Source organism: Balaenoptera musculus, chromosome 11 (assembly GCF_009873245.2).
Source record: "Balaenoptera musculus isolate JJ_BM4_2016_0621 chromosome 11, mBalMus1.pri.v3, whole genome shotgun sequence".
Classification (NCBI taxonomy): Eukaryota; Metazoa; Chordata; class Mammalia; order Artiodactyla; family Balaenopteridae; genus Balaenoptera; species Balaenoptera musculus.
The window spans coordinates 72147073-72172618 of NC_045795.1; the positions used below are offsets into that span (position 1 = coordinate 72147073).

General features: G+C 35.7%; 1 protein-coding gene across 1 annotated transcript in view; it reads right to left on the reverse strand.

Moving 5' to 3' along the window:
- The window catches only part of DNAH12 (dynein axonemal heavy chain 12), a 235027-nt gene that overhangs the window by 89128 nt on the left and 120353 nt on the right, over positions 1-25546 (reverse strand). Inside the window, exons 31-37 of the mRNA XM_036869723.1 lie at positions 18371-18480; positions 15506-15689; positions 15233-15373; positions 11432-11515; positions 10700-10888; positions 3173-3292; positions 1639-1827 (exon numbers count right to left, since the gene is read on the reverse strand). Of these exons, the coding sequence (XP_036725618.1) occupies positions 1639-1827; positions 3173-3292; positions 10700-10888; positions 11432-11515; positions 15233-15373; positions 15506-15689; positions 18371-18480 (1017 nt within the window). The remainder of the gene's footprint in view (positions 1-1638; positions 1828-3172; positions 3293-10699; positions 10889-11431; positions 11516-15232; positions 15374-15505; positions 15690-18370; positions 18481-25546) is intronic.

Here is a 25546-nt window from a genome sequence, read left to right on the forward strand (position 1 = left end):
ATCATATTCGCTTTTAAAAACTTTACAGCCTTTTCCTCCTTTATATTGTGAAATACGGTGGCTTCTCTTGTTGCGGAGCATGGGCTCTAGGCACGCGGGCTTCAGTATTTGCGGTGCATGGGCTCAGTAGTTGTGGCTCGTGGGCTCAGTAGTTGTGGCTTGCGGGCTCTAGAGTGCAGGCTCAGTAGTTGTGGCACATGGGCTTAGTTGCTCCGCGGCATGTGGGATCTTCCCAGACCAGGGATCTAACCCGTGTCCCCTACATTGGCAGGTGCATTCTTAACCACTGCGCCACCAGGGAAGTCCCTGTCTTCTTAACACTCTAATCTTTCCAGACTGCCTTCAAGATGTCCTTGTGCATATATCAAGAATTTATCTGAGAGCCACTCTTATGTGGCTGAAGTTACAATTGACAGGACTTTGGCTTAATGTTTTCATATTTTAAAGTAAATGGGCAATAATCTAACTAGAAACAAAATATCAAATAAACTCATATTTGTTTCTCTAAAATTATTCTCTTTGGCATATTGATCCAGGCTGATATTCAGCCAGGACATATTGGAATGGCTGGACTGATTGTTACATTATTGAAGTTCTTCTGAACCAGGGGCTAAATAGCTGCTGTCTTGACACCCTAAGTGATCCTGATTAGGGAATCCACCCTCCCCCACACAGATATCTTCCTCTCCAAGTTGTCCTGCCCTTCCCTGGAGATCCTAAGGCCTCTCACCATCAATCAACAAAAGAGTTAGCACCTGGCAAAGAAGAAGGTCTCTTGGACTCCAGTGCTATGGCTGGCATCTAAGAATCTTTAAATATTTTCTGGCAAGTTGTATATGTATATGGTTTGTGTCTGGGTGACAGTAATTTTGCAAGTTTGGGTGAGTGTTTCTTCAGTAATTCATATTCTTAATTTCTTAGGTTTTAGCTTTTATTTTTATCAAAGTTATTTATGCACTATTTTAGAGTCAAAAATTTACAAGGTTAAGGAAAAACAGCAGTTTCCCACTCTTATTTTCTCCTCTCTAACAGCAACTACCTTTGCCTCTTTAAGCTGGATATTTTGATATTTACCTTCAATTCTTAAAGAATATGCTTGTGTTATCATTTCTTGATTTTTTAGTTTTAGAGATTATTCTATTGACTTCCCACTGTGACTAATGAGGATGAAACTCTCTTTCTGGTCATATTCTTAAAATTCTGTGTTAACACGGTTTTAGGGAAAGATTTCTGCACTGGCAATCAGGAGAGCTGGGTTCAAGTCCTGGCTGTGCTAGTCAGTTGTGTTTCTAGGTTTAGGTAAAATTGTAATAAGTCTCTATCCAGATCTTATGGCTCTGTGAAGTAAAATTTACATGAATCAAATAATTATGCAAATGCTTACTGTTTAAAAGAGTCTTCTAGTGAATTCTTTTTTAAATTGGAGAAAATAGATTTAATTTAAATCTGAAATTATAAAATATTCTCAAAGTAAGTTTATCTACACTGTCCACAAGTTATAGGAGGAAAAACTAAAGAGAAGGGACTAAAATGCTAACCACAGGAGTCAAAGTAACTCTAGGATGGGAACCCAGTTTTGACTGCTGATCTAAGACTTTGTGTTTTACAGTTTATCATAACAAGCATTTTATATCATACCTCATACATGTAGTCATAGACTAGGCCTTTTTCATCAAAGTGGCATTCCCATTTACCCACAGAGTCAGGTATTGGGTTGCTTTCATCTTTTCCCAGTATGACTAATCGTATGTAAATGTCAAAAACAATGCGACCATCTGTATCACAACTTCCTCCAATGGACCAAATCAAAGAAAATATAAAGCAAGCCTGTTGGTTAAAAAGAAAAATTAATTTAAACTATTTAAAAGAAAATTTTAACAGATTAACTAAAATATAGTATATTAAGTTCTGATTAATCTACTTGGAAAAGGTCAGATTTACAAATAAAGTAGAATGGAGCACATCTAAGTCACGTAACAAATCATTCCTCTGGCACTATGTATCTAAATTAAAATTCTCATGCCAAATGACCTAGGAATTTCTCTTTTAGGAGTTTATCTTCAAATATATTCCCACTGGACAAAACAATATATGTACAAGAATATTTACTGCAACACTGTTTGTGGTAGCAAAATATCTGAAGCAACCCAAATGTTCTTCAATAGAAGTCAGCTTAATTGGAATATGCTACATACACTGGAATACGTGTAGCTATTTAAAAAAAAAAAAAAATAGGTAACCCAATACTGATACGGAAAGATCTCCAAAATATATTGTGAGAAAAGATGCAAATCAGTATGTATAGTATGCTAACATGTATAAAATATGTATACATATAGAAGAGGATATGCATCAAATATCTCTAGCAGGCTACATGAGGCACTGGTAATAGTGGTTGCCTTGAGAGTGGCTGGGGGATTGGTATGGGTGGAAAACTTACTTTTGTCTTTTGAATTTTGCTCTAGGTACATGCCTTATCTAGTTAGAAAAATCTATCCAAAATATTTTAAGAGAAAATTTTCTGTGGCAACAAAGTGAAGGGAAAACCATGGGAGGGAACTGCTATTATCACAGAGTAGAATAGAAGATAGATTGAAAGAGGAGATCGAGGCATTTGAGAATAAGGTGGTGGATAGGAAAGTAGCATAGACCAGGGAAGAGTACAGAACACCTCTTTCCTTTGGCTCCCTGAGAGCCTTATTCTCTGGCATTCTCTGATCTCTAGACATTAACTAATCTGGACCACTGACTCCTTCCTACATATATCCTCTATGAATTCTGCCTGCAATGCTCCAACCAGCTGGTTGGATGCCTGCTCCTAGTCTTTCGTAGCCAGTTTGTTGTAGCCTACACTCTAGCTTAACATTTAGACAAGATCAATTCACCTGAAGTCCATATTGGTTTAATACTGTCACCTTATTAAGTGTTTATCAAATTATGATCTTTCATAAGTAATAGGGTGTCTTGATTCATTCTGACATATTTTACTTTCTCTAAATCATTTTTTAAATCAGAATACCAGGTCAGGGCAACTTTAATGTCTTCAGGTATTCTTTTGGTGCTCACCAAAAAAACAGCTCTAGGTCTTGTAATGTCTTTCTCAACACAAGTATCATTTGCCAGAGGCATATTTTATTCCATAATTAAAAAACACAATAAGTATAAAACCAACCATAATCCAAACACGAATGTGCTTGCTGGTAGGATCGTTTTCTACCACGTTACAGAGTAGTACTTCAAAGAGGCGTGTGAGAGATACAACTACATTGCTATCGCTTGTAGGAATCAGTTCCTTCAAAGTGAAAAGAATAAGATACTTTACTTTCATCTTATTTATATAATAAAAGAAAATAAACATTTCATTTTAAAAATGTAGTTTTCCTAAGGTCTTTATAAAATTTAAACTTAAGGAATTTAAAGTGTAGGCATGATAAAAATCTCTCAAATATTTTAGTCTAGCATATTACATTACACAGTTGTGCAAAACATATTCTTATTCTGAATTCTTTGAGAAATGAAAACTAGTAAGAGAATAAACAATGCTCTAGAGATAGTAGAAATGAAGTTTATAACACCCATTTATTCATCTGTTTATTCAACAAACATTTATCAAAAACACAGTATACCTATATACCAAGCTAGGAGATATGAAAATAAAACCCATGATCTCTGAAAAGAAGCGATGTTGAAATTAAATAGACTAAAATAATATGGTATAATAATGACATGACAGAGGAAGTCCCAAGGTAGTGGGAGGCTACTAGAATACTTGGGATAAACAATTAGCCCAGACCCAGGTAGGAAGACAAGGAGGGAAATAGGAGAGGAATAATCAAGGAAGATTTCCCAGATGAAGGAATAGCTGAGATGAATTTGGAAGGAAAGTGTGAGTTAACCAGGTGCAGAAGGGAATAATGTTCAAGGCAGGGGAAACAACATATATACAGACAGGGAGATGTGAGTGGACACAGAGTATTAAAGGGATTCTGTAGGATGTGAAAAGAGGGTGTGAAAGAGGAATGGCAAGAAATGAAACCTGAGAAGCAGACAGGGGTCAGATCCTGAAAGGCTTTATAAGCTATGTTAAGGATGTCATGCTAAGACGAAGAGGGTTCCAATGGAGGGTTTTAAGTAGGGGAGTAAATGGAATGAATTTGTGTTTTGGAATCCTCATTCTGGTAGCAGGATGTAGACTGGACCAGAGTAGTTCTATTGTATTGATTCAGGTAGGAAATGATGAAGGTCAGAACTGAAGCTATTATGACAGGATGAAGGGGGCTGGTCATAGGAACTGTGATGGAGAGGAGAAGACAGATACGAAAGTTAGCAATGAGGGAAAAATCAATAGATGCTGGGGACTAACTGGCTATGGAAAATATGGGAATGAATTATGAAAAGAAAATCTATCACTCATTATCAGAAAGATGAAGTTTATTTTGTATTTTTTACAATGTATAGTATTAGCTTTAAAATTTTAAAAACTGAAAAATGATTATTTGTATATTTTTTCTATGAGACGTACAGAATCTTCATAAAGTGAAGTTGTCTTCTTTTATTTTATGCAGGATATTTTTCCTATCTCCAAAATAGTATTTTAGGATGAAAATCTACTGAATACTCTTTTCCCTTCTCTATATGTGGTGGTCCCCAAAAAGATATATCTACATCCTAATCCCAGGAAGCCACAAAGGTGATCTTATTTGGAAAAAGGGTCTTTGAAAATGTAATTAAGTTAAAGTCTTAAGATGAGGAGATCATTCTGGATTATCTGGTGGGCCCTAAATTCAAAGTCATAAATCCTTATAAAAGTCACATAGTGGAGAGACACACAGAGTAGAAGGCCATGTGAACATGAAGAAAAAGACTAGAGTTACGCAGGCACAAGTCAAAAAAGGGCTGGAGCCAAAAGAAGCTGGAAGAGATAAGGAAAGAGTCTCCCTTAGTGCTACCAGAGGAAGCACATTCTTGCCAACACCTTGATTTCAGACTTCTGGCCCCAGAACTGTGACAGAATAAATTTCTGTTGCTTTAAGTCACCAAGTGTGTAGTAATCTGTTACAACAGCCCCAGGAAACTAACACAATATGTAAAGTTTTCTCACAAAATACTATATGTATATGTGAATTTTTAAAGGTACATATTTAAAATCCTTTTATTTTTTATTTATTTATTTATTTTTTGCAGGGGGGCACTTGGCTTGTGGAATCTTATTTCCCTGACCAGGGATTGAAGCCAGGCCCTGGCAGTGAAAGCGCCGAGTCCTAGCCACTAGACTGCCAGGTAATTCCCTAAAATAATTTTAAAATATGGAATTTTTAAATCTTTAGTCACTATAGTTTTAATCCAAAGAGTATAGCTGGAATAAATTTTACCTCTGGGTTATTCAGATGTAACTTCAGCAATATAAAACCACAGGGTGGTGGGGACTTCCCTGGTGGCACAGTGGTTAAGAATCCACCTGCCAATGCAGGGGACATGGGTTTGAGCCCTGGTCCAGGAAGATCCCACATGCTGCGGAGCAACTAAGCCCATGCGCCACAACTACTGAGCCTGTGCTCTAGAGCCCTCAAGCCACAACTACTGAGCCCGTGTGCCACAACTACTGAAGCCCATGCGCCTAGAGCCCATGCTCTGCTACAAAAGAAGCCACCGCAATGGGAAGCCCGTGCACCGCAACGAAGAGTAGTTCCCACTCACCGCAACTAGAGAAAGCCTGCAAACAGCAATGAAGACCCAACACAGACAAAAATAAATAACTAAATAAAATAAAATTTAAAAAAACAAAGGTGGATATTGCTATAATGGTGCTGTGTAAATCACTTTTAATTCAACTATAAAAGCTAAAGGACAAAAGTATTAAAAACAACTATAACTAAATTATGTTAATGGATACATACTATAAATAAATGTTAATTGTGACATCAACAGCCTACAATGTGGGGAAAGGAGGGATAAAAGTGGAGAGGTCTTACATGTAAATGAATTAAGTTGTTATCAGCTTAAAGTACCCTGTTTTAAGATAATATATGTAAGCTCCTTGGTAACAACAAAGAAAATACTTATAGAAGTTACACAAAAGAAAAAGAGAAAGGAATCAAAGCCTATCAATACAAAAAAAAAAAAAAAAAACCCAAAACACAAAGGAAGACAGCAAGAGAGAAAAGAGGGACAAAAGAACTACAAGATAAACAGAAAATAGTTTTTAAAACAGCAATAGTAAATTCTTTCCTAGCAATAGATAGTTTAAATGTAAATAGGTTAAATTCCCCAGTAAAAAGATACAGAGCAGCTGAATAGATAAAAAAAACAAAGATCCAACTGTATGGTGTCTGTAAGAAACTCACTTTAGATTCAAGGACACACATAGGCTGAATATGAAGGGATGGAAAAAGATATTCCATGCAAATGGTAACCAAAGGAAAGCAGGAGTGGCTATACTTAAATAATACGAAGTAGACTTTAAGTCAAAAACTATCTCTAGAGACAAAGAAGGTTATTATTACATAATGATAAAATGATCAATTGAATAGGAAGATAAAGCAACTGTAAATACATATGCACCCAACATCAGAGCACCTAAGTATATAAAACAAATACTAACTGATATGAAAGGAGAGACTGATAGCAATACAATAATAATTAGGAGACTTCAATATCCCATTTTCAATAAGGGATAGAATATCCAGACAGAAAATCAGTATAGAAACAGTGAACTTGAACAACACCATAGACCAAATATACCTAACAGATATACACAACTTTTCACCCAAGAGCAGAATATACATGCTTTTCCAGTGCACAAAGAATATTCTTTAGGATAGACCCCATGTTAGATCACAAAACAAGTCTTAAGAAACTTAAGAAGATTGAAATTATACCAAGTATCTTTTCTGACCACAATGGATTAAAACTAGAAATCAGAAAAAAAAAAAAAGAGAAAATTCACAAATATGTGGAAACTAAATAACATACTCTTGTACAACCACTGGGTCAAAGAGGAAATCAAAAAATATCCTGAGACAAATGAAAATGGAAACAATAATACCAAAACTTATGAGGTACACCAAAAGCAGTACTAAGAAGAAGTTTATAGCAATGAACACTTTCATTAAAAAAGAAAAAAGATCTCAAATAAACAACGTAATTTTACACCTCAGAGAACTAGAAAAAGAAGAACAAACTAATTTCACAGTTGGCAGAAGGAAGGAAATAATAAAGATCAGAGTAGGAATAAATCAAATAGAGACTAGAAAAACAACAGAAAAAAAATCAACAAAACTAAGAGTTGGTTTCTTGAAAAAATATACTAAATAAACAAACCCTTAGCTAGACTAACCAAGAAAAAAGAGAGAAGACTCAAATAAATACAATCAGAAATGAAAGAGGAGACATTGCAATGGATGACTCAGAAATAGAAAGAAATAATAAGGAACTATTATGAACAATTATATGCAAACAAATTGGATAATCTAGAAGAAATGGATAAATTCCTAGAAACATACAACCTACCACAACTGAATAGAGAAGAAACAGAAAGCCTGAATAGACCAATAACAAATAAGGAGATTGAAGTCGTAATCAAATACTTCCCAACAAAAATTCCCAGGGCCAGATGACTTCACAGCTTCACAATTCTACCGAACATTCAAAGAAGAATTAATAAAAATCCTTCTCAAACTCTTCAAAAAACAGAAGTAGAGGGAATACTTCTGAATGCATTCTCTGAAGCCAGCATTACCCTAATATCAAAGCCAGAGAGAGCCACCACAAGAAAAAAACAAAAAAACAGAAAACTATAGGTCAGTATCTCTGATGAATGTAGATGCAAAAATCCCCAACAAAATACTAGCAAACTGAATTCAACAACTCATCAAAAAGAGAATACACCATAACCAAGTGGGATTTATCCCTGGGATCCAAGGTTGGTTTAACATATGCAAATCAATCAATGTGATGCAACACATTAACAGAATGAAACATAAAACCACATAATCATCTGAATAGATTCAGAAAAAAACATTTGACAAAGTTCAATATCCATTCATGATAAAAATCTCTGCAACAAAATAAAGGCCACTTATGAAAATCCCAGAGTTAAAATCATAATTGGGTAAAACTAAAAGCTTTTCCTCTAAGATCTGGTACAAGGCAAGGATGCCCCCTCTCACCACTTTTATTCAGTACAGTGCCAGAAGTACTAGCAAGAACAATGAGACAAGAAAAAGAAATAACAGACATGCAAATCAGAAAAGAAAAAGTAAATTTATCTCTCTTTGCAGATGACATAATCCTATTTGTAGAAGCCCTAAAGACTCCACGGAGATGGGAGGGAAGGGGGGACACAACATTTTAGAACTAATAAATTCAATAAAGCTGCAGGATACAAAACCAACTCACAAAAATCAGTTGCATTTCTTTTCATCAACAATGACCTATTTAGAAAGGAAATCAAGAAAACAATCCCATTTATGATAGCATCAAAAAGAATAAAATACTTAAGAATAAATTTAACCAAGGAAGTGGAATATCTGTACACTGAAAACTATAAAACAGTAATGAAAGAAACTGAAGACACAAATAAATGGAAAGATATTCTGTGCTCAAGGATTGGAAGAATGTCCATCCTACCCAAGTGAACTACAGATTCAATGCAATCACTATCAATATTCCAATGACATTTTTTATAAAAATAGAAAAAACAATTCTAAAATTTGTATGGAACCACAAAAGACCTCAAATAGCCAAAGTAATCTTAAGAGAGAAGAGTAAAGTTGGAGACATCACACTTCCTGATTTCAAATTATATTACAAAGCTCTAGTACAAAACAGAATGGTAGAGGCATGAAAACGGACATATAAACCAGTGGAACAGAGTAGAAATAAACCCAACCATATATGGTCAGCTGATCTTTGGCAATGGTGCCAAGAATATACAATGAGGAAAGGATAGTCTCCTTAATAACTGGTGTTGAAAAAACTGGATGTCCACATGTAAATGAATGAAATGGGACCCTTACCTTGCACTAGACATAAAAATCAGCTTGAGATGGATTAGACTTAAGTGTAAAACCTGAAACCATAAAACTCCTAGAAGAAAACATGATGGGGGGGCGGCGGCGGGGGGGGGAAGTTCCTTGACACTGGCTTGGCAATGATTTTTTTGGATATGACATCAAAAGCTCAGGCAAAAATACAAAAATAAACAAGTGGGACTACATCAAACTAATAAGCTTTTCTGCACAGCAAAGGAAACCATCAAAAAATGAAAAGGCAACCTACTGAATGGGAGAAAAATATCTGCAAGTCATATATATAATAAGGAATTAATATCCTAAATATATAAGGAACTCATACAACTCAACAGCAAAAACACAAACAACCCAATTTTTTAAATGGGCATAGGACCTGAATGGACATTTTTTTCCGGAGACAACATACAAATGGCCAACACGTATATGAAAAGCCACTCAGCCTCACTAATCATCAAGGAAATGCAAATCAAAACCACAATGAAATATCACCTCACACCTGTTAGGATGGGTATTATCAAAAAGATAAAAGATAATAAGTGTTGGTGAGAATATGGAGAAAAGAGAACCCTTGTGCACTGGTGGTGGGAGTGTAAATTGGTCCAGCCATTATGGAAAATCCTCAAAAAACTAAAAATAGAACTACCATATGGTCCAGCAATGCCTTCTCTAGATACAGCACCCAAAGGAAATGAAATAAGTACCTCAAAGAGATATCTGTGCTCCCATGTTCATTGAAGCATTATTCACAATAGCCTAGATATGGAAACACCTAAGTGTCCCCTGGTGGATGAATGGATAAAGATATTGTGGTATATATATAATGGAATAATATTCATTCTTAAAAAAGAAAATCCTGCCATTTTCAACAACATAAACAAAACTTGAGGACTTTATGCTAAGTGAAATAAGCCAGACACAGAAAGGAAAAAACTGCATGATCTCACTTGTATGCAAAATCTAAAAGTTGAACACATAAAAAGAAGCAGAGAGTAAAACAGGTTACCAGGGGTGGGGAGGTGAGAGAAATGGGGAGATACTGGGCAAATAGTACAAAGTTACATCTATGCAGGATGAGTAAGTCTAGAGATCTAATGTACAACATGATGACTTTAGTTAATAATACTGATACAATATGTATCAGTACTGGAAATTTGCTAAGAGAGTAGATTTCAGGTGCTCTCATCACACACACACAAAAGTATGTTAACTATTTGAGGAGATATGTTAATTAGCTTGACTGTGGTAATCATTTCACTACATATATGTATATCAAATCAACATGTACACTTTAAGTATTATAATTTTTATTTTTAAAATTAAAAAAATTAAATGCATGCACACACATACATACACACACACCCCCCCCAAGCAGAAGTATAACTAGGGAAATGTAAATAAGATCAATAGATATTATAATATAGTCTTGCAAAATGTTACCATGGGGGGACATTAGGTGAATGTATGTGGGATCTCTCTGTATTATTTCTTACAACTGCATGTGAATCATGGATTGTCATAATAAATATTCCAATTTTTTAAAAAAGTGGGTACTACATGTCTAAGGAGAAACTGATTTTAGTTATTTATCCAACCATTCTGACTTTAGACTTAGTCAAACTGAATGGAAAGTAAAGAAATTTGAGTGTATAAGAGAATTATAGTGTTACCTTGCATTTTTTCTTACGAAGACTTAAAGTGGGCTGTATTAACCAGTCAAAAAGTCCTCTCAGAAGAGCTTGATGATCTGGTTCTTGTAGAGGTCCTTTCAGTGAATTCAACCAAGAAGACACAAGTGGTTCCCATCCCAACTGTGAGGGCTCCAAATAAATCATGCCACAGCGGCTTACAGTGGCAGGCTACAGAAAAAAGACAAGTTTTCCTTTTCTAATCTGGTAGTTATTAACTAATTCTTTGCATGACTTATAAGGCCCTTCATGATCTGGCTCCTATCTTCCTCTACAGCATTCACATACACTCGATGAAACCATTTGCAGTTACAGTTCCCCAGATATGGCATGGCTCCATGTCTCTGTAAGTTATCTTGTCATGATTTGGAATGCCCAGCCCCAACCAGTCTCTGCGGAGAAGTCTTACCCCTCAAAACCAGATCAAACACTCAAACATTTTCCACTGTCTTCCTCCTCTACCCATTCCTCTCTTGGGTGCTCGCCCCCTCCATATTCTTAGAGCACTTAACATGTAGCTCTGTACTGGGATATATATATTTATTAGCATGGTTCTCATCCTTCCTAAATGAGCATACACTGTGTCTTATTCATCTTTGTATTCCTTGTGCCTAACTCCCTTTCTGACACATAATAAAAGGTACTTATTGACAAAGTGAACAAATGAATAAATGAACAAACAAAAACTACTGTTATATTAAATTATGAACTTACTGAGGCCTGGGAAAGGTCCATTGCTTCAAAGATGAGACTCATTTGAGGGGACATTTGAATGATTTCTCCACTCATAAGGCAGAGCTGAAGGCAATAATTTTTCAAATGTTTATTTTTAACAAATCTCAAACTTCTCAGGTAAAAATTTATCCTATTTATTAAAGTATCTCCTATGATATAATGGAATAAGTATTAGAATGGAAGCCAGAAAAATCTTAATTCTAGGTCTAGTTCTGTCAATTACTTACTAGGTAAGCAAATATATAATATCTCTGACTCTCAGTCTCTTCATCTATAAAAAGGGATAATTTTCCTCTCATAGAATTAGGGGAGAGGGGAACTACATGATATATTGAAAAAAATATAAAATCCTATATAAACGTCAGCTTTTGTTATTAAAAAATTACATGAAATACTCCTGATTTTATAAAGTTGTCATAAGACCTTTTTTATTAATAAAAAAAGAGAAATAGAAAAAATAGAGAATACTATGAACACTCACATACCCATCTCGTAGATTTAACCAATGTTAACATTTTGCCATATTTACTTAGTCTTTTTAAAAAGTATTTTAAAGATCATTACAAACATCATGGCATTTCACATCCAAATATGTCAATATTCATCTTTAAAAATAAGGACTTTTCTATATAACCACAATAACATTATCACATCTAACAAAATTACCAATAATTCCTTAATATCATCTAATACTCAGCCAATACTCAAATATTCCCAGTTGTACAAGAAATGTCTTTTCAACTGATTGATTCAAACCAAAATTCAATCAAGGACTATGCATTGGGCTTACCATGTTCTCTTGGTCTCTCTTAATCTAAAACATTCCTCTTTAATCAAATATGTGAAAAACTGAATTTATCAACTGTGTCCTTTCTGCCAAATTCCTATCTTGTCCATTATTATTAAAGCCATTGTATCCTCTCAATCTCCTTGGCTTCCACCTTTGGAATTATCATTAACTTTTAATAATGTAGGTAATAATTATAAACTGTTGATACCCCAAATTAATTGCATTATTAAGTCTTCAAAATTCTTCCTCTACATTTATTTTTCAGTGCTTCGTCTCTGACTCATTACTCTAATCCCAATTTTGCCCCTATCTAGTTCGTCAACAATGCAGCATTTAACATTTCTGGATCTGTTTCTTATCTGTAAAATGAATGAACGGTCTAGTGCTGGATTGTCCAATAAGACAGTCAGTAATCATATGTGGCTATTTATATTTCATTTTAATTAGATAAAATTTAAAATTCAGTTCTTCTATTGCACTTAGCCACATTTTAAATGCTCAACAGCCGCATGTGCCTAGTAGCTACCTTATTGGACAGTACAGATATGTCCATCACTACAGAAAGTTCTATTGGACAATGCTTGTCTAGAATACTTTTAAGTTTCTACCAGGCTGTTTCAGCAAACATTCTTCTTCTTGCTACAAATTTGGGAGGGGGAGTCAACATTCTCCTCGCTCCCCCATGCTATTTCCCAACTACTTCTATTCCATCCTCTATTACAGCCCTTGCTCCTTTGACAACTTCTGCTTGGCTAAAGCCTTTGACAGCTGGCTCAGTCTCTTTCTCTCTACTATAACTCTGGCCTGATCCAATGTTCATAAGGGGAAACATCTCATTACAGCACCCCTGCTCCCTGCCTCCGGTATTTAACTACCTTGTCTTCACGTACTTCTCCCCTACTCCACTCCAGCCATCCACCTTAGATACCTGGGACCTTCTCTCCTGGAACACTACACAATTCTGAGCATTCAAGTCTCTGCTCCATCCAGCTCTCTCACTCATTGACTCCTACTATATTTGCTCTTCATTTTCATAGAGATTTTCATATCCCTGTTGTTTTTACTTCTTTCTTTAGGTAGCTTCTGTTCTATGGTCCAGCATTTCTATCGTTCTCATGCCAATATCTTTAAAGTCTTTCTGTATTTCCAGTCTGGCAACATTATCTACACCCACATCCAAGGTGCTTAAATTGGTAGAGAAAAATCTCACAAAGGCAGACTTTGGCACTATAGTTTATAACTCATGGTCTTCAACTCCATCAGGTTCTCCATAACACTCAGGTATGCTTCTATGTTTTCCTAGGCAGCTGTCTTTCCCATTTTTCATGATGGCTAATTTAAATCTTCCCCTTTCTCCTTGAGTATACAAAGAACCAGGGCCTGCCACTGCACAAAGGAAAAATAAATCATCAAAAGGATTTGCTTTCAAATTTCCACTATCAAAGCCATACATTCACCTTTCCTGCTCTCCTCTCATCCAATATGAAACAATCCTTCCATTTGGCTCTGAATCCTTAGACTTGACTGGACTGATTAACCCCTCTCTTCTGAATCATCACTATTTCTCCTCTGTTTACTTTCCCCTTTAGTTCAATCAATATGACTGACTGACTGAATGAAAGAAAGAATATGAACAAATGACTAAACACCTATGATAAAGTACTGGAGTATATGTTTGAATGTTAATTAAATTAGTTTGCTTATTTAGTATTATAATTATTTCATAAAAGCAAAAAATAAATTGTGATATACTAACACAGTAGAGTACTAATACAGACACAAAAAGAATAATAAATAAATAAATAAATAAAATGGATCTACAATATAAATATCACAGATCACTATATTGAACAAATGAAAGAAAACACTAAAGAGTATGATTCTATTTATAGGAAGTTCAAGAACTGGTAAAACTAGTTTATCACAGTAGAAGTCAGAATAGTGATTGCCCCTTGGGGAGGGTATACTGATTGGGTAGGGACATGAGTGAACTTTGTAGGGGGCAATAAATTTTATGCACTTTTATTTAGGTGATGGTTATGTGAGTGTACACATATGTAAAAAAATCTTAGAATCTAAACTTAAACTTAGTGCACATTTTATACTTATGTTATCTCTCAATTAAAATAAATACTAGAAGACTTCCATTTTCTCTTTTTTTGTATATCTCATAGGTTTAAGGTAATGTACCGCATATAAGCACTCAAGCAACTGATGTTTTCAAAAAAGAATGAGGGCCAGGAGAAGCCTAAGGAGACATGATGACTAAATATGGTATCCTGGATAAGATCCTACAACCAGAAATGTGGGATTAGGTAAAACCAAGGAAATTTATATAAAGTATGGGCTTTAGTTAATAAGTATTAATATAGGTTCATTAATTGTGACAAATTTACTACACTAATGCAAGATGCTAATAATAAAGAAAATCATACCGAAAAAAAAAAGAATGAGGGCTTTTTATTTTCTTCTAAAATATTAAAGTTCTATAAGAAACCTTAACACTGTAGTCGCTTAACTTATTGCCACCCATTACATTACTATGCTTTCCTGCTAATACAGTAATTTTAATACAGTAATACAGTACAGTACAGTAATACAGTAATACAGTAATTTTAATATATTTCATTAAATTAATATATTCATTAATGAATTAATTCATTAATGAATTAATATTTCATTAATTTAATATATTTAATTCTAATTAAAAAATTAAGCAAAGAATTTACTACAGCATAGTTTTCATTGAAAAGATAATTGATAAACTTATTCAATTTGGTGCATCCCTTATTTTAAATATATAGTCTGAGATAATTAGTTGTTGAACACATAACATTGTTTAAGCCTATCTGCATCTGCTTTGCTTTTTTAATTGTGGTAAAAAAAAATAACATAAATTTACCATATTAACCATTTTTAACTTTACAGTTGAGTAGTGTTAAGTATATTCATATTGTGCATCTGTTTTGCTTTTAATCATGATGATTTACCTTTTTATTATCATCTAATACTGTGTTCATGCTCTCTATCCACAAAGTGTCAATGGGACCATCAAATACAACCCATTTCCGGTCAGGTGTTTCTGATAAGGCAAATTCTCTAAAAGTGTTAGCCACAATACCATCAGTCCACTGAGGAGGAAAAAAGGAAGAGTTGGAAAGTGTCCTTAAAAAACTGTAAAGTGATAATACAAAAACATTTCAAATTTCTTGGCTTAATGTGCATTGTCAATGAGAGTGGAGAATGTTTATACTGTAGATTACCTCATGGGACACTGGGTCAAATTGTCCAAAAAGTTGGCCCATAGTAATGGATTTGGGGTTTACAGTCCTATAAATGACCTTTTCTTCCTCTCCATAGCCACGTTCATTCATAAGAGTTAGAGTGTCAGCCAGCATATGCAGAACTTTTGTTTTAGCAGCAAAAGGCTCTCCTACTAACATAAAACTATTAAGGAAAAGAAGTCATTATACAATAAGATTCTAAAAAATAATGGTAAATTAAATTATTTCCCTATATATAGGTATATAAAATTTTACCCTATGATAATTACTACATATAATTTTTGAAATTATATTAATTTTTCTCAGATATAAGGGAAATACATTTAACTTCTTAATTGATTGATCTCTAAATCAAGTTCTCGACATTAATACCATTACCTACAAAAGAGAATAAAAAATTTCCAAATGAAAATGGAAACTTAGTAACTGCATACTCAAAAAACTTTTTTTAATGACTTGGGGTTTCCTAAGCAGAGGAGAGGAGAAGATTCACTTTTCCTCAAGATTTCACTTGCTGTAGTGCTCTTTGCCAAAAATTTCTGAATCTCCTCTCTCCTGGCGCATAGGATTCCTCACTCTCTTGAGAATACTAGGTGACTAAGGAGTAATAAATGGAAATGATGGGTGTTGCTTCTTAGGGAATAGATAATTGCCAGTGAGGGACCTTACAGAGCTCTCCTTTCCCTCTAGCACACCTGGGACCCACAATGTTGAGATGGTGGCTGCTCCAACAGCCTGGGACCTGAGTGATTATGATGAGCAGAACCTCCTGTTAAACTATAATGGAAACAGTACGAATGAGAAATACATTTTTGTTTTTAAGTCACTAAGATTTGGGTGCTGATTGTTTCTATGGAATAACCTAGCCCATCCTCATTGATAGAAATTGGTAACTAGAAGGGCAAAAGGCATTCTTGCCATAATAAAAAAGACTAAAATAAGTGGCACTGGCTTAGAGGCTAGGTTGTGGCTGGCGGCTAAAGGATTGGCAATTAATATTATGCAATGATCAAACATTTGGTAAATTTATCCCTGAGATAACCTGGAAGATAGATAATATATCTAATGAAATTGTAGTTTTAGGGGAAAAGGATAGTGAACAGAATATTATTAGTATATATTGGCAGCTGATGGCTGTATTTAACAAGGAACTACAAAAAGAAATAAGCTTAAGAAAATATGGCCAGTTTGCAAGCAGGAATGAAAGTAGAGGGAGTTGAGAAATTCAGAGACTTGAGGGATTGAATGAGGTAATTTATTCTCATCTGCAATTGGTAAAACATAAATTGAGAAAATCTTTGAACAACAAAGATCAACTCAGCCTAGTATCAAGGATCAAATCAAGAGTAGGGCCATTGTATCACTTTATTAAAACCTATGAAAGATTAATATGGTTCCCAGTAATCATTTCAGGATGGTGAGATAATTTAGGGAAAATAGATTAAAGGTGGGGCCCTCTCACCTAAGCCTAATATGCTCAAGGATACTACAAGGAAGTTTAGAAAGGTATGACTTAATAAGGACTATAGTTGTGGCTACTGGCATATGGAACTACCTGGAATCAAATAAAAATAAACTTATTAAATAGTTTTTGAGAGAGTTTACTGACAAAGAAACCATGAGTCTAGGCTAAAACACATGTGAATGTTTAAGATGTAAAGAAGACTCTTAGGTACTGAATGCATGAGGGTTGACTGTACTAATTCCCTCTATTATTATATATGTTTGAAAATTTATATAATACAAAGGTTTGGTTTTTTTTAAATTTTGCATTTAAAAAAATCATGACCTTTGAGACTTCAACTTTCTATAGGCAGTAAGTGGGCTGAAAACATTTCTCAGCTCCCAAGGATATTTTCTCTATTGTCCACCTCACATGTGACCAGGGAAGAAAATGGAGATAGAAAGACCTCTCAAAAGGTTGAACCAAAGTCCACAGAGCAGAGGTTACTGGAAAGCCTCTCTCAGGGAGCAAAATCAAGCAGAAATAGATCCAGGTTTTATGGGGATTTCAGTTTATACAATTGGGGAAAGCTTTCTAAGGAAAAAAATATATATGTAATTACAAATACAAAAATGTCCACCGCCACTTTAATGACACCCTTTCCAATAAATTATATATAAAATGATTATGACTCCCTGGAGGGGCCTCTACATATAAGAGGTTCTGAAGTTTAAACTCCAGTAGTTTCACAATCTATCTCTGGAACTGGGCTCCCACACGCACAGCTGGGTTTCAGAACTGCTACTGACAAGTGTTGGCTTTGTCTCTTATTCTTCAGTTTCTGAATGGGAGTATTTGCTCTGATAATCCTGCTCTGGTAAACCCACTATTATAATACCGGATGTATGCAGGGCAGATAACTTGTCTTTGTAGTTTTAGGTCTTTGGAGCAAGAAGAACAGCTTCCAAATCTGATACACAAACTATCACGCATCACCTAGAGATCCTATACTTTGAGTCTGGTTCATTGATTGATCAGAACTTTTAGGTTGTCTCCCTGGGAAAGGAAAAGTGTGTTCTACGTGCATGAAGTAGAGCAAATAACATATTTGATGATCAAAAGGGCAAATTGTGGTGGTCATTAGTGCTACATCACTGAATGAGTACTCCTTACCACTCCTTTTTGGACAGGTAACATGAGAGAGAAATAAACCTTTGTTTTTAAGCTACTGGAATGGAGATGGTGGGGAGGGGGGCGTTGTTCCCTAGTCTACCTAGCAAAGCCTACTCAGCATACAAAGTTTGCTGAGTCTTTTAGTTCACAAATTTTAGTTGTTTTAATAGTTTAACTTAAAAAACAACATCTAACTATGGCAGACTATCTATAATCTATAATCTTACCCATGTCTAACAATCATCATCTCATATGTCTGAATCATTTTTTCAAGAAAAAATTTAACAGGCTGAAGATTATGTACTTCGCAGGCTTCATGAGCACATTCCAAAAATTCCTAAAATAAAAGAAAAATGGAATGCATTTCTACAAAATGGTATTATAAATCATGTCATTCATGTCTTATAAATGTAGACTTTTCATTTAGAAATAAGAAAATTGTATCTTCTTATATTTATAAATTATTTCTTGAAACTTTATTTTTTAATTAAAAGGAGGAACAAATAAAATTAAAATACTTTAAAAATATTAGTATTCCCCATTATAAGTTATCAATGATCATGGCACCATAGCATTGGGTGTACGCTGCATGAAAACAACTCCTCTTAATAGTTTTTCCAGAATTTCACTTTTGGTTAGGATATAGAAGGACATGCCAAACAATCCTTCACACTATAGTAAATAGAAATAAACAGAGCTTACAAAAATTATAAAGCTTTTAAAGATACAGGAGCACTTTGGATGCAAATAAGTCTAAAGGAATTAAACTTCAGAAAGGGATGAGCCTTTCCTAGGTGAACATAGATCAACAGCTAATTTTGCCTCTGGGAGCAAGTATAGACATAGGTGGGCATTGGATTGAGCCTGCTATAGGCAGAGGGACTTTGTTGAAGTAAGGAGAAAATAACAGATATTTTAATGGTCATGTGGACTTATGTGAACCTCATAAAACTGGAGGAGCCTAAAATGCAAAGCTGGTTTTTCCACGGCCTATGTTTTGCTGAGTCTGAAGTGACATAAGAAATCAAAGGCTTAGCTAGAAAGGCACATAGAGAGAGATTTTCTTAGTCTTCAGATGCTTATATCCCAGAATGCTGCTATAGGAAGGGCCTTATTATACAATAGGACAATTTTCACTCTAAAGACATTTGAAACCAGAGGTAAACTAAAGCTCAATAACTCTGAAACAAAACTCTGGCTTAGGTCAACTCCTGATTGAACTGATCAACAGCTTAATCTAGCTATCTGACAAAGGAAAAGCATGGTTTTTCTGCAGGAAAATAATACCAGTTCAGCCTCTACAATTATTTTCTATACAATTTTTAATACAAGTCATGAGAAAAAAAAGCTGATGATCAGTAGAAAAAACAATTAAATAAAACAAAATCACAGTTGACCTAGATGTTATAATTAGCAGACAAAACATTAAAATAACTTTTGGGACTTCCCTGGTGGTCCAGTGGTTAAGACCCTGTGCTCCCAATACAGGGGGCACGGGTTCGATCCCTGGTCAGGGAACTAGATCCTGCATGCCTCAACTAAAGGAGCCCACATGCTGCAACAAAGATCCTGCACACGGCAATGAAGATCCCGTGTGCCACAACTAAGACCTGGCACAGGCAAATAAATAAATAAATATTTATAAATAAATAAATAACTTTTATAAATGTATAAAAGAAAATGGACAATATGACAAAAAATAGATGAAAAATGAAGAATTTAAGCAAAGATATGGGATCTCTTAATAAAACCAAATTGGATACACTAAAACTGAAAAAAATAAAATATGTGAAATTAAGAATTCATTGGGGAGCTGGAGTCAAGAAGGCAGTGCGGGAAGACGTGGAGTTAGCTTCTCCCCACAACTAGGGCGCCTTCCCTCAGCTGGTGGGGGACTCCAACGCCCAAGGAGATGGGAGGAACCCCAAAGTGAACCAGTAGGACATAGGGGGACTGACGGGGGCGGAGAAGTGGAGGCCAGACAGGATTGGCACCCCTGAGGCAGGGAAGATCAGGAGAGGCAGGTGGGAGGGACTCTCCGGGAAGAGCAGGACAGGAGTGGAGGGTGATCGCTTGGCCCACTCGGGCTGGGGAGCCTGCTGAGCTCCCAAGAGGGTACCCCCCCTCCAAAGCCCCGCGTGGGTCCTGGGAGCATAGGAGGGAGGTCAGGGAGATCAGGAGAGGCAGGTAGGAGGGGCCCTCCCACACTGGAGGAGCAGGAGAGGAGAGGAGGGTGTTTGCCCTGCCCAATCGAGCCCAGGAAGCCTGCTGGGCTCCCAGGTGAGGTCCCCTGTCCTCTGAGACCAGGGGTGAGGGGCATGCATGGGCGCCTTCTGTTTCTTGAACCTAAGCCCCACCCCCCACAGCCCCAGGGCCTTTTCCAGCCCTGTGGGTACTAAGCATAGGCCCCACCCACCACCCAAACCTTGCCCTTGCTTAGGCCCCACCCTCCACAGCCAAGGCCTTCCCTTCTCTCCCTTTTTTTTTTTCTTTTCCCTCCTCCTCTTTTTTACTATTGTGCTCTTGATGTACCTTCCGGTTGTTGATTCATCTATATTTTCATTTTTATATTCTTTCTAACATATCTGTTAAGTTTCCTAGTCTAATTTTATTTTTTACTTTGTTATTGTTCTCTTTTTTTTTGCCACCCCACATGGCTTGCAGGATCTTGGGTCATGAGCTGGGGATTGCACGGAAGCTCCTGCGGTAGGAGCTCCAAGTCCAAACCACTGGACTAACAGAGAACCTCAGACCCCAGGTAATATTCATCAGAGTGAGGTCTCACAGAGTTCCTCATCTCAGCACCAAGACCCAGCTCTACCCAATAGCCTACAAACTCCAGTGCTGGAAGCCTCAGGCCAAACAACCAGTAAGACAGGAACACAATCCCACTCATTAAAAAAAAAAAAAAAAAAAAGAGAAGGCAAAAAAATATGTCACAGATGAAGGAGCAAGGTAAAAACCTATAAGACCAAAAAAATGAAGAGGAAATAGGAGGCAATCTACCTGAAAAAGAATTCAGAGTAATGATAGTAAAGATGATCCAGAATCTTGGAAATAGAATGGAGGCACGGATTGAGAAAATACAAGAAATGTCTAAAAAAGATCTAGAAGAACTGAAGAACAAACAAACAGAGATGAACAACACAATAACTGAAATGAAAAATACACTAGAAGGAATCAATAACAGAATAACTGAGGCAGAAGAACAGATAAGTGACCTGGGAGACAAAATGGTGGAAATAACTGCTGAGGAGCAGAATAAAGAAAAAAGAATGAAAAGAATTGAAGACAATCTCAGAGACTTCTGGGACAACACTAAACACACAAACATTCGAATTATAGGGGTCCCAGAAGAAGAGAAAAAGAAAGGGTCTGAGAAAATATTTGAAGAGATTATAGTCGAAAACTTCCCTAACATGGGAAAGGAAAGAGTCACCCAAGTCCAAGAAGCACAGAGAATCCTATACAGGATAAACCCTACGGAAAACACACCAAGACACATATTAATCAAAGTAACAAAAATTAAATTCAAAGAAAAAATATTAAAAGCAGCAAGGGAAAAACAAAAAATAACATACAAAGGAATCCCCATAAGGTTATCAGCTGATTTTTCAGCGGAAACTCTGCAGGCCAGAAGGGAGTGGCAGGATATACTTAAAGTGATGAAAGAGAAAAACCTATAACCAAGATTACTCTACCCAGCAAGGATCTCATTCAGATTCGACGGAGAAGTCAAAAGCTTTTCAGACAAGCAAAAGATAAGAGAACTCAGCACCACCAAACCAGCTTTACAGCGAAGGCTAAAGAAACTTCCTTAGGCGGGAAACACAAGAGAAGAAAAAGACCCACAAAAACAAACCCAAAACAATTAAGAAAATGGTAGTAGGAACATACATATCGATAATAACCTTGAATGTAAATGGATTAAATGCCCCAAACAAAAGACACAGACTGGCTGAATGGATACAAAAACAAACCTATATATATGCTGTCTACAAGAGACCCACTTCAGACCTAGGGACACATACAGACTGAAAGTGAAGGGATGCAAAAAGATATTCCATGCAAATGGAAATCAAAAGAAAGCTGGAGTAGCAATACTCATATCAGATAAAACAGACTTTAAAATAAAGACTGTTACAAGTGATAAAGAGGGACACTACATAATGATCAAAGATTTATCCAAGAAGAAGATATAACAATATATCTATGCACCCAACATAGGAGCACCTCAATACATAAGGCAAATGCTAACAACCATGAAAGGACAAATCGACAGTAATACAATAATAGTAGGTGACTTTAACACCCCACTTACCCCAATGGACAGATCATCCAAACAGAAAATAAATAAGGTAACACAAACTTTAAATGACACAATAGACCAGATAGATCTAATTTATATTTATAGAACATTCCACCTAAAATTGGCAGAAGACACTTTCTTCTCAAGTACAAATGGAACATTCTCCAGGACAGATCACATCTTAGGTCACAAATCAAGCCTCAGAAAATTTAAGAAAATTGAAATTGTATCAAGCATCTTTTCTGACCACAACGCTATGAGATTGGAAATCAATTACAGGAAAAAAAACTGTAAAAAACACAAATACATGGAGGCTAATCAGTGCGCTACTAAATAACCAAGAGATCACGGAAGAAATCAAAGAGGAAATCAAAAAATAGCTAGAGACAAATGACAACAAAAACATGATGACCCAAAATCTATGGGATGCAGCAAAAGCAGTTCTAAGAGGGAAGTTTATAGCAATTCAATCTCATCTCAAGAAACAAGAAAAATCTCAAATAAACAATTTAACCCTACACTTAAAACAACTAGAGAAAGAAGAAAAAAGAAAACCCAAAGTCAGTAGAAGGAAATACATCTTAAAGATCAGAGCATAAATAAATGAAATAGAAACGAAGAAAACAATAGCAAACATCAATAAAACTAAAAGCTGGTTCTTTGAGAAGATAAACAAAATTGATAAACCCTTAGCCAGACTCATTAAGAAAAAAAGGGAAAGGATGCAAATCAATAAAATTAGAAATGAAAAGGGAGAAATCACAATTGACACTGCAGAAATACAAAAGATTATAAAAGACTACTACAAACAACTATATGCCAATAAAATGGACAACCACGAAGAAATGGACAAACTCTTGGAAAGGTACAATTTTCCAAGACTGAACCAGGAAGAATTAGAAAATATAAACAGACCTATCACAAGTAATGAAATTGAAACTATAATTAAAAATCTTACAACAAACAAAAGTCCAGGACCAGATGTCTTCACAGGTGAATTCTATCAAATATTTAGAGAAGAGCTAACACCGGTCCTTCTCAAACTCTTCCAAAAAATTGCAGAGGGAGAAACACTCCCAAATTCATTCTACGAAGCCACCATCACCCTAATACCAAAACCAGAAAAAGATACCACAAAAAAAAGAAAATTATAGACCAATATCACTGATGAACATAGATGCAAAAATCCTGAACAAAATACTATCAAACAGAATCCAACATCACATTAAAAGGATCATACACCATGATCAAGTGGGATTTATCCCAGGGATGCAAGAATTTTTCAATATATGCAAATCAGTCAATGTGATACACCACATTAACAAATTAAGGAATAAAGCTATATGATCATCTCAATAGATGCAGAAAAAGCTTCTGACAAAATTCAACACCCATCTATGATAAAAACTCTCCAGAAAATGGGCATAGAGGGAACCAACCTCAACATAATAAAGGCCATATACGACAAACCCACAGTGAGCATCATACCCAATGGTGAAAAACTGAAAGCATTTCCTCTAAGATCAGGAACTAGACAAGGATGTCCACTCTCGCCACTCTTATTCAACATAGTTTTGGAAGTTCTAGCCACAGCAATCAGAGAAGAAAAAGAAACAAAAGGAATACAAATTGGAAAAGAAGAAGTAAAACCGTCACTGTTTGATGATGACATGATACTATACATAGATAATCCTAAAGATGCCACCAGAAAATTACTACAATTAATCAATGAATTTGGTAAGGTTGCAGGATACAAAATTAATGCACAGAAATCTCTGGCATTCCTATACACCAACAACGAAAAATCAGAAAGAGAAATTAAGGAAACACTCCCATTGACCATTGCAACAAAAAAGAATAAAATACCTAGGAATAAAGCTGCCTAAGGAGGCAAAAGACCTGTACTCGGAAAACTATAAAACACTGATGAAAGAAATCAAAGATGACATAAACAGATGGAGAAATATACCATGTTCTTGGACTGGAAGAATCAATATTGTGAAAATGATTATACTACCCAAAGTAATCTACAGATTCAATGCAATCCCTATCAAACTACCAATGGCATTCTTCACAGAATTAGAACAAAAAATTTTACATTTCGTATGGAAGCACAAAAGACCCCAAATAGCCAAAGCAACCTTGAAAAAGAAAAATGGAGCTGGAGGAATCAGTCTCCCCGACTTCAAACTATACCACAAAGCTACCGTAATCAAGACAGTATAGTACTGGCACAAAAACAGAAATATAGGTCAATGGTACAAGATAGAATGCCCAGAGATAAACCCACGCACAGATGGGCACCTAATTTACGACAAAGGAGGCAAGAACATATAATGGAGAAAAGACAGCCTCTTCAATAAGTGGTGCTGGGAAAACTGGACAGCTACATGTAAAAGAATGAAATTAGAACACTCCCTAACACCGTACACAAAAATAAACTCCAAATGGATTAAAGACTTAAATGTAAGACCAGACACTATAAAACTCTTAGAGGAAAACATAGGAAAATACTTTTTGACATAAACCACAGCAAGATCTTTTTGACCCACCTCCTAGAGTAACAGAAATAAAAACAAAAATAAACAAATGGGACTTAAAAGCTTTTGCACAGCAAAGGAAACCATAAATAAGACCAAAAGACAACCCTCAGACTGGGAGAAAATACTTGCAAATGAAACAACAGACAAAGGATTAATGTCCAAAATATACAAACAGCTCATGGAGCTCAATATCAATAAAACAAACAATCCACCTAAAAATTGGGCAGAAGACCTAAATAGACTTTTCACCAAGGAAGACATACAGATGGCCAAGAGGCACATGAAAAGATGCTCAACATCACTAATTATTAGAAAAATGCAAATCAAAACTACAATGAGGTATCACCTCATGCTGGTCAGAATGGCCATTGTCAAAAAATCTAGAAACAATAAATGCTGGAAAGGGTGTGGGAAAAGGGAACCCTCTTGCACTGTTGGTGGGAATGTAAACTGATACAACCACAATGGAAAACAGTATGGAGGTTCCACAAAAAACTAAAAATAGAATGACCATATGACCCAGCAATCCCACTACTGGGCATATACCCTGA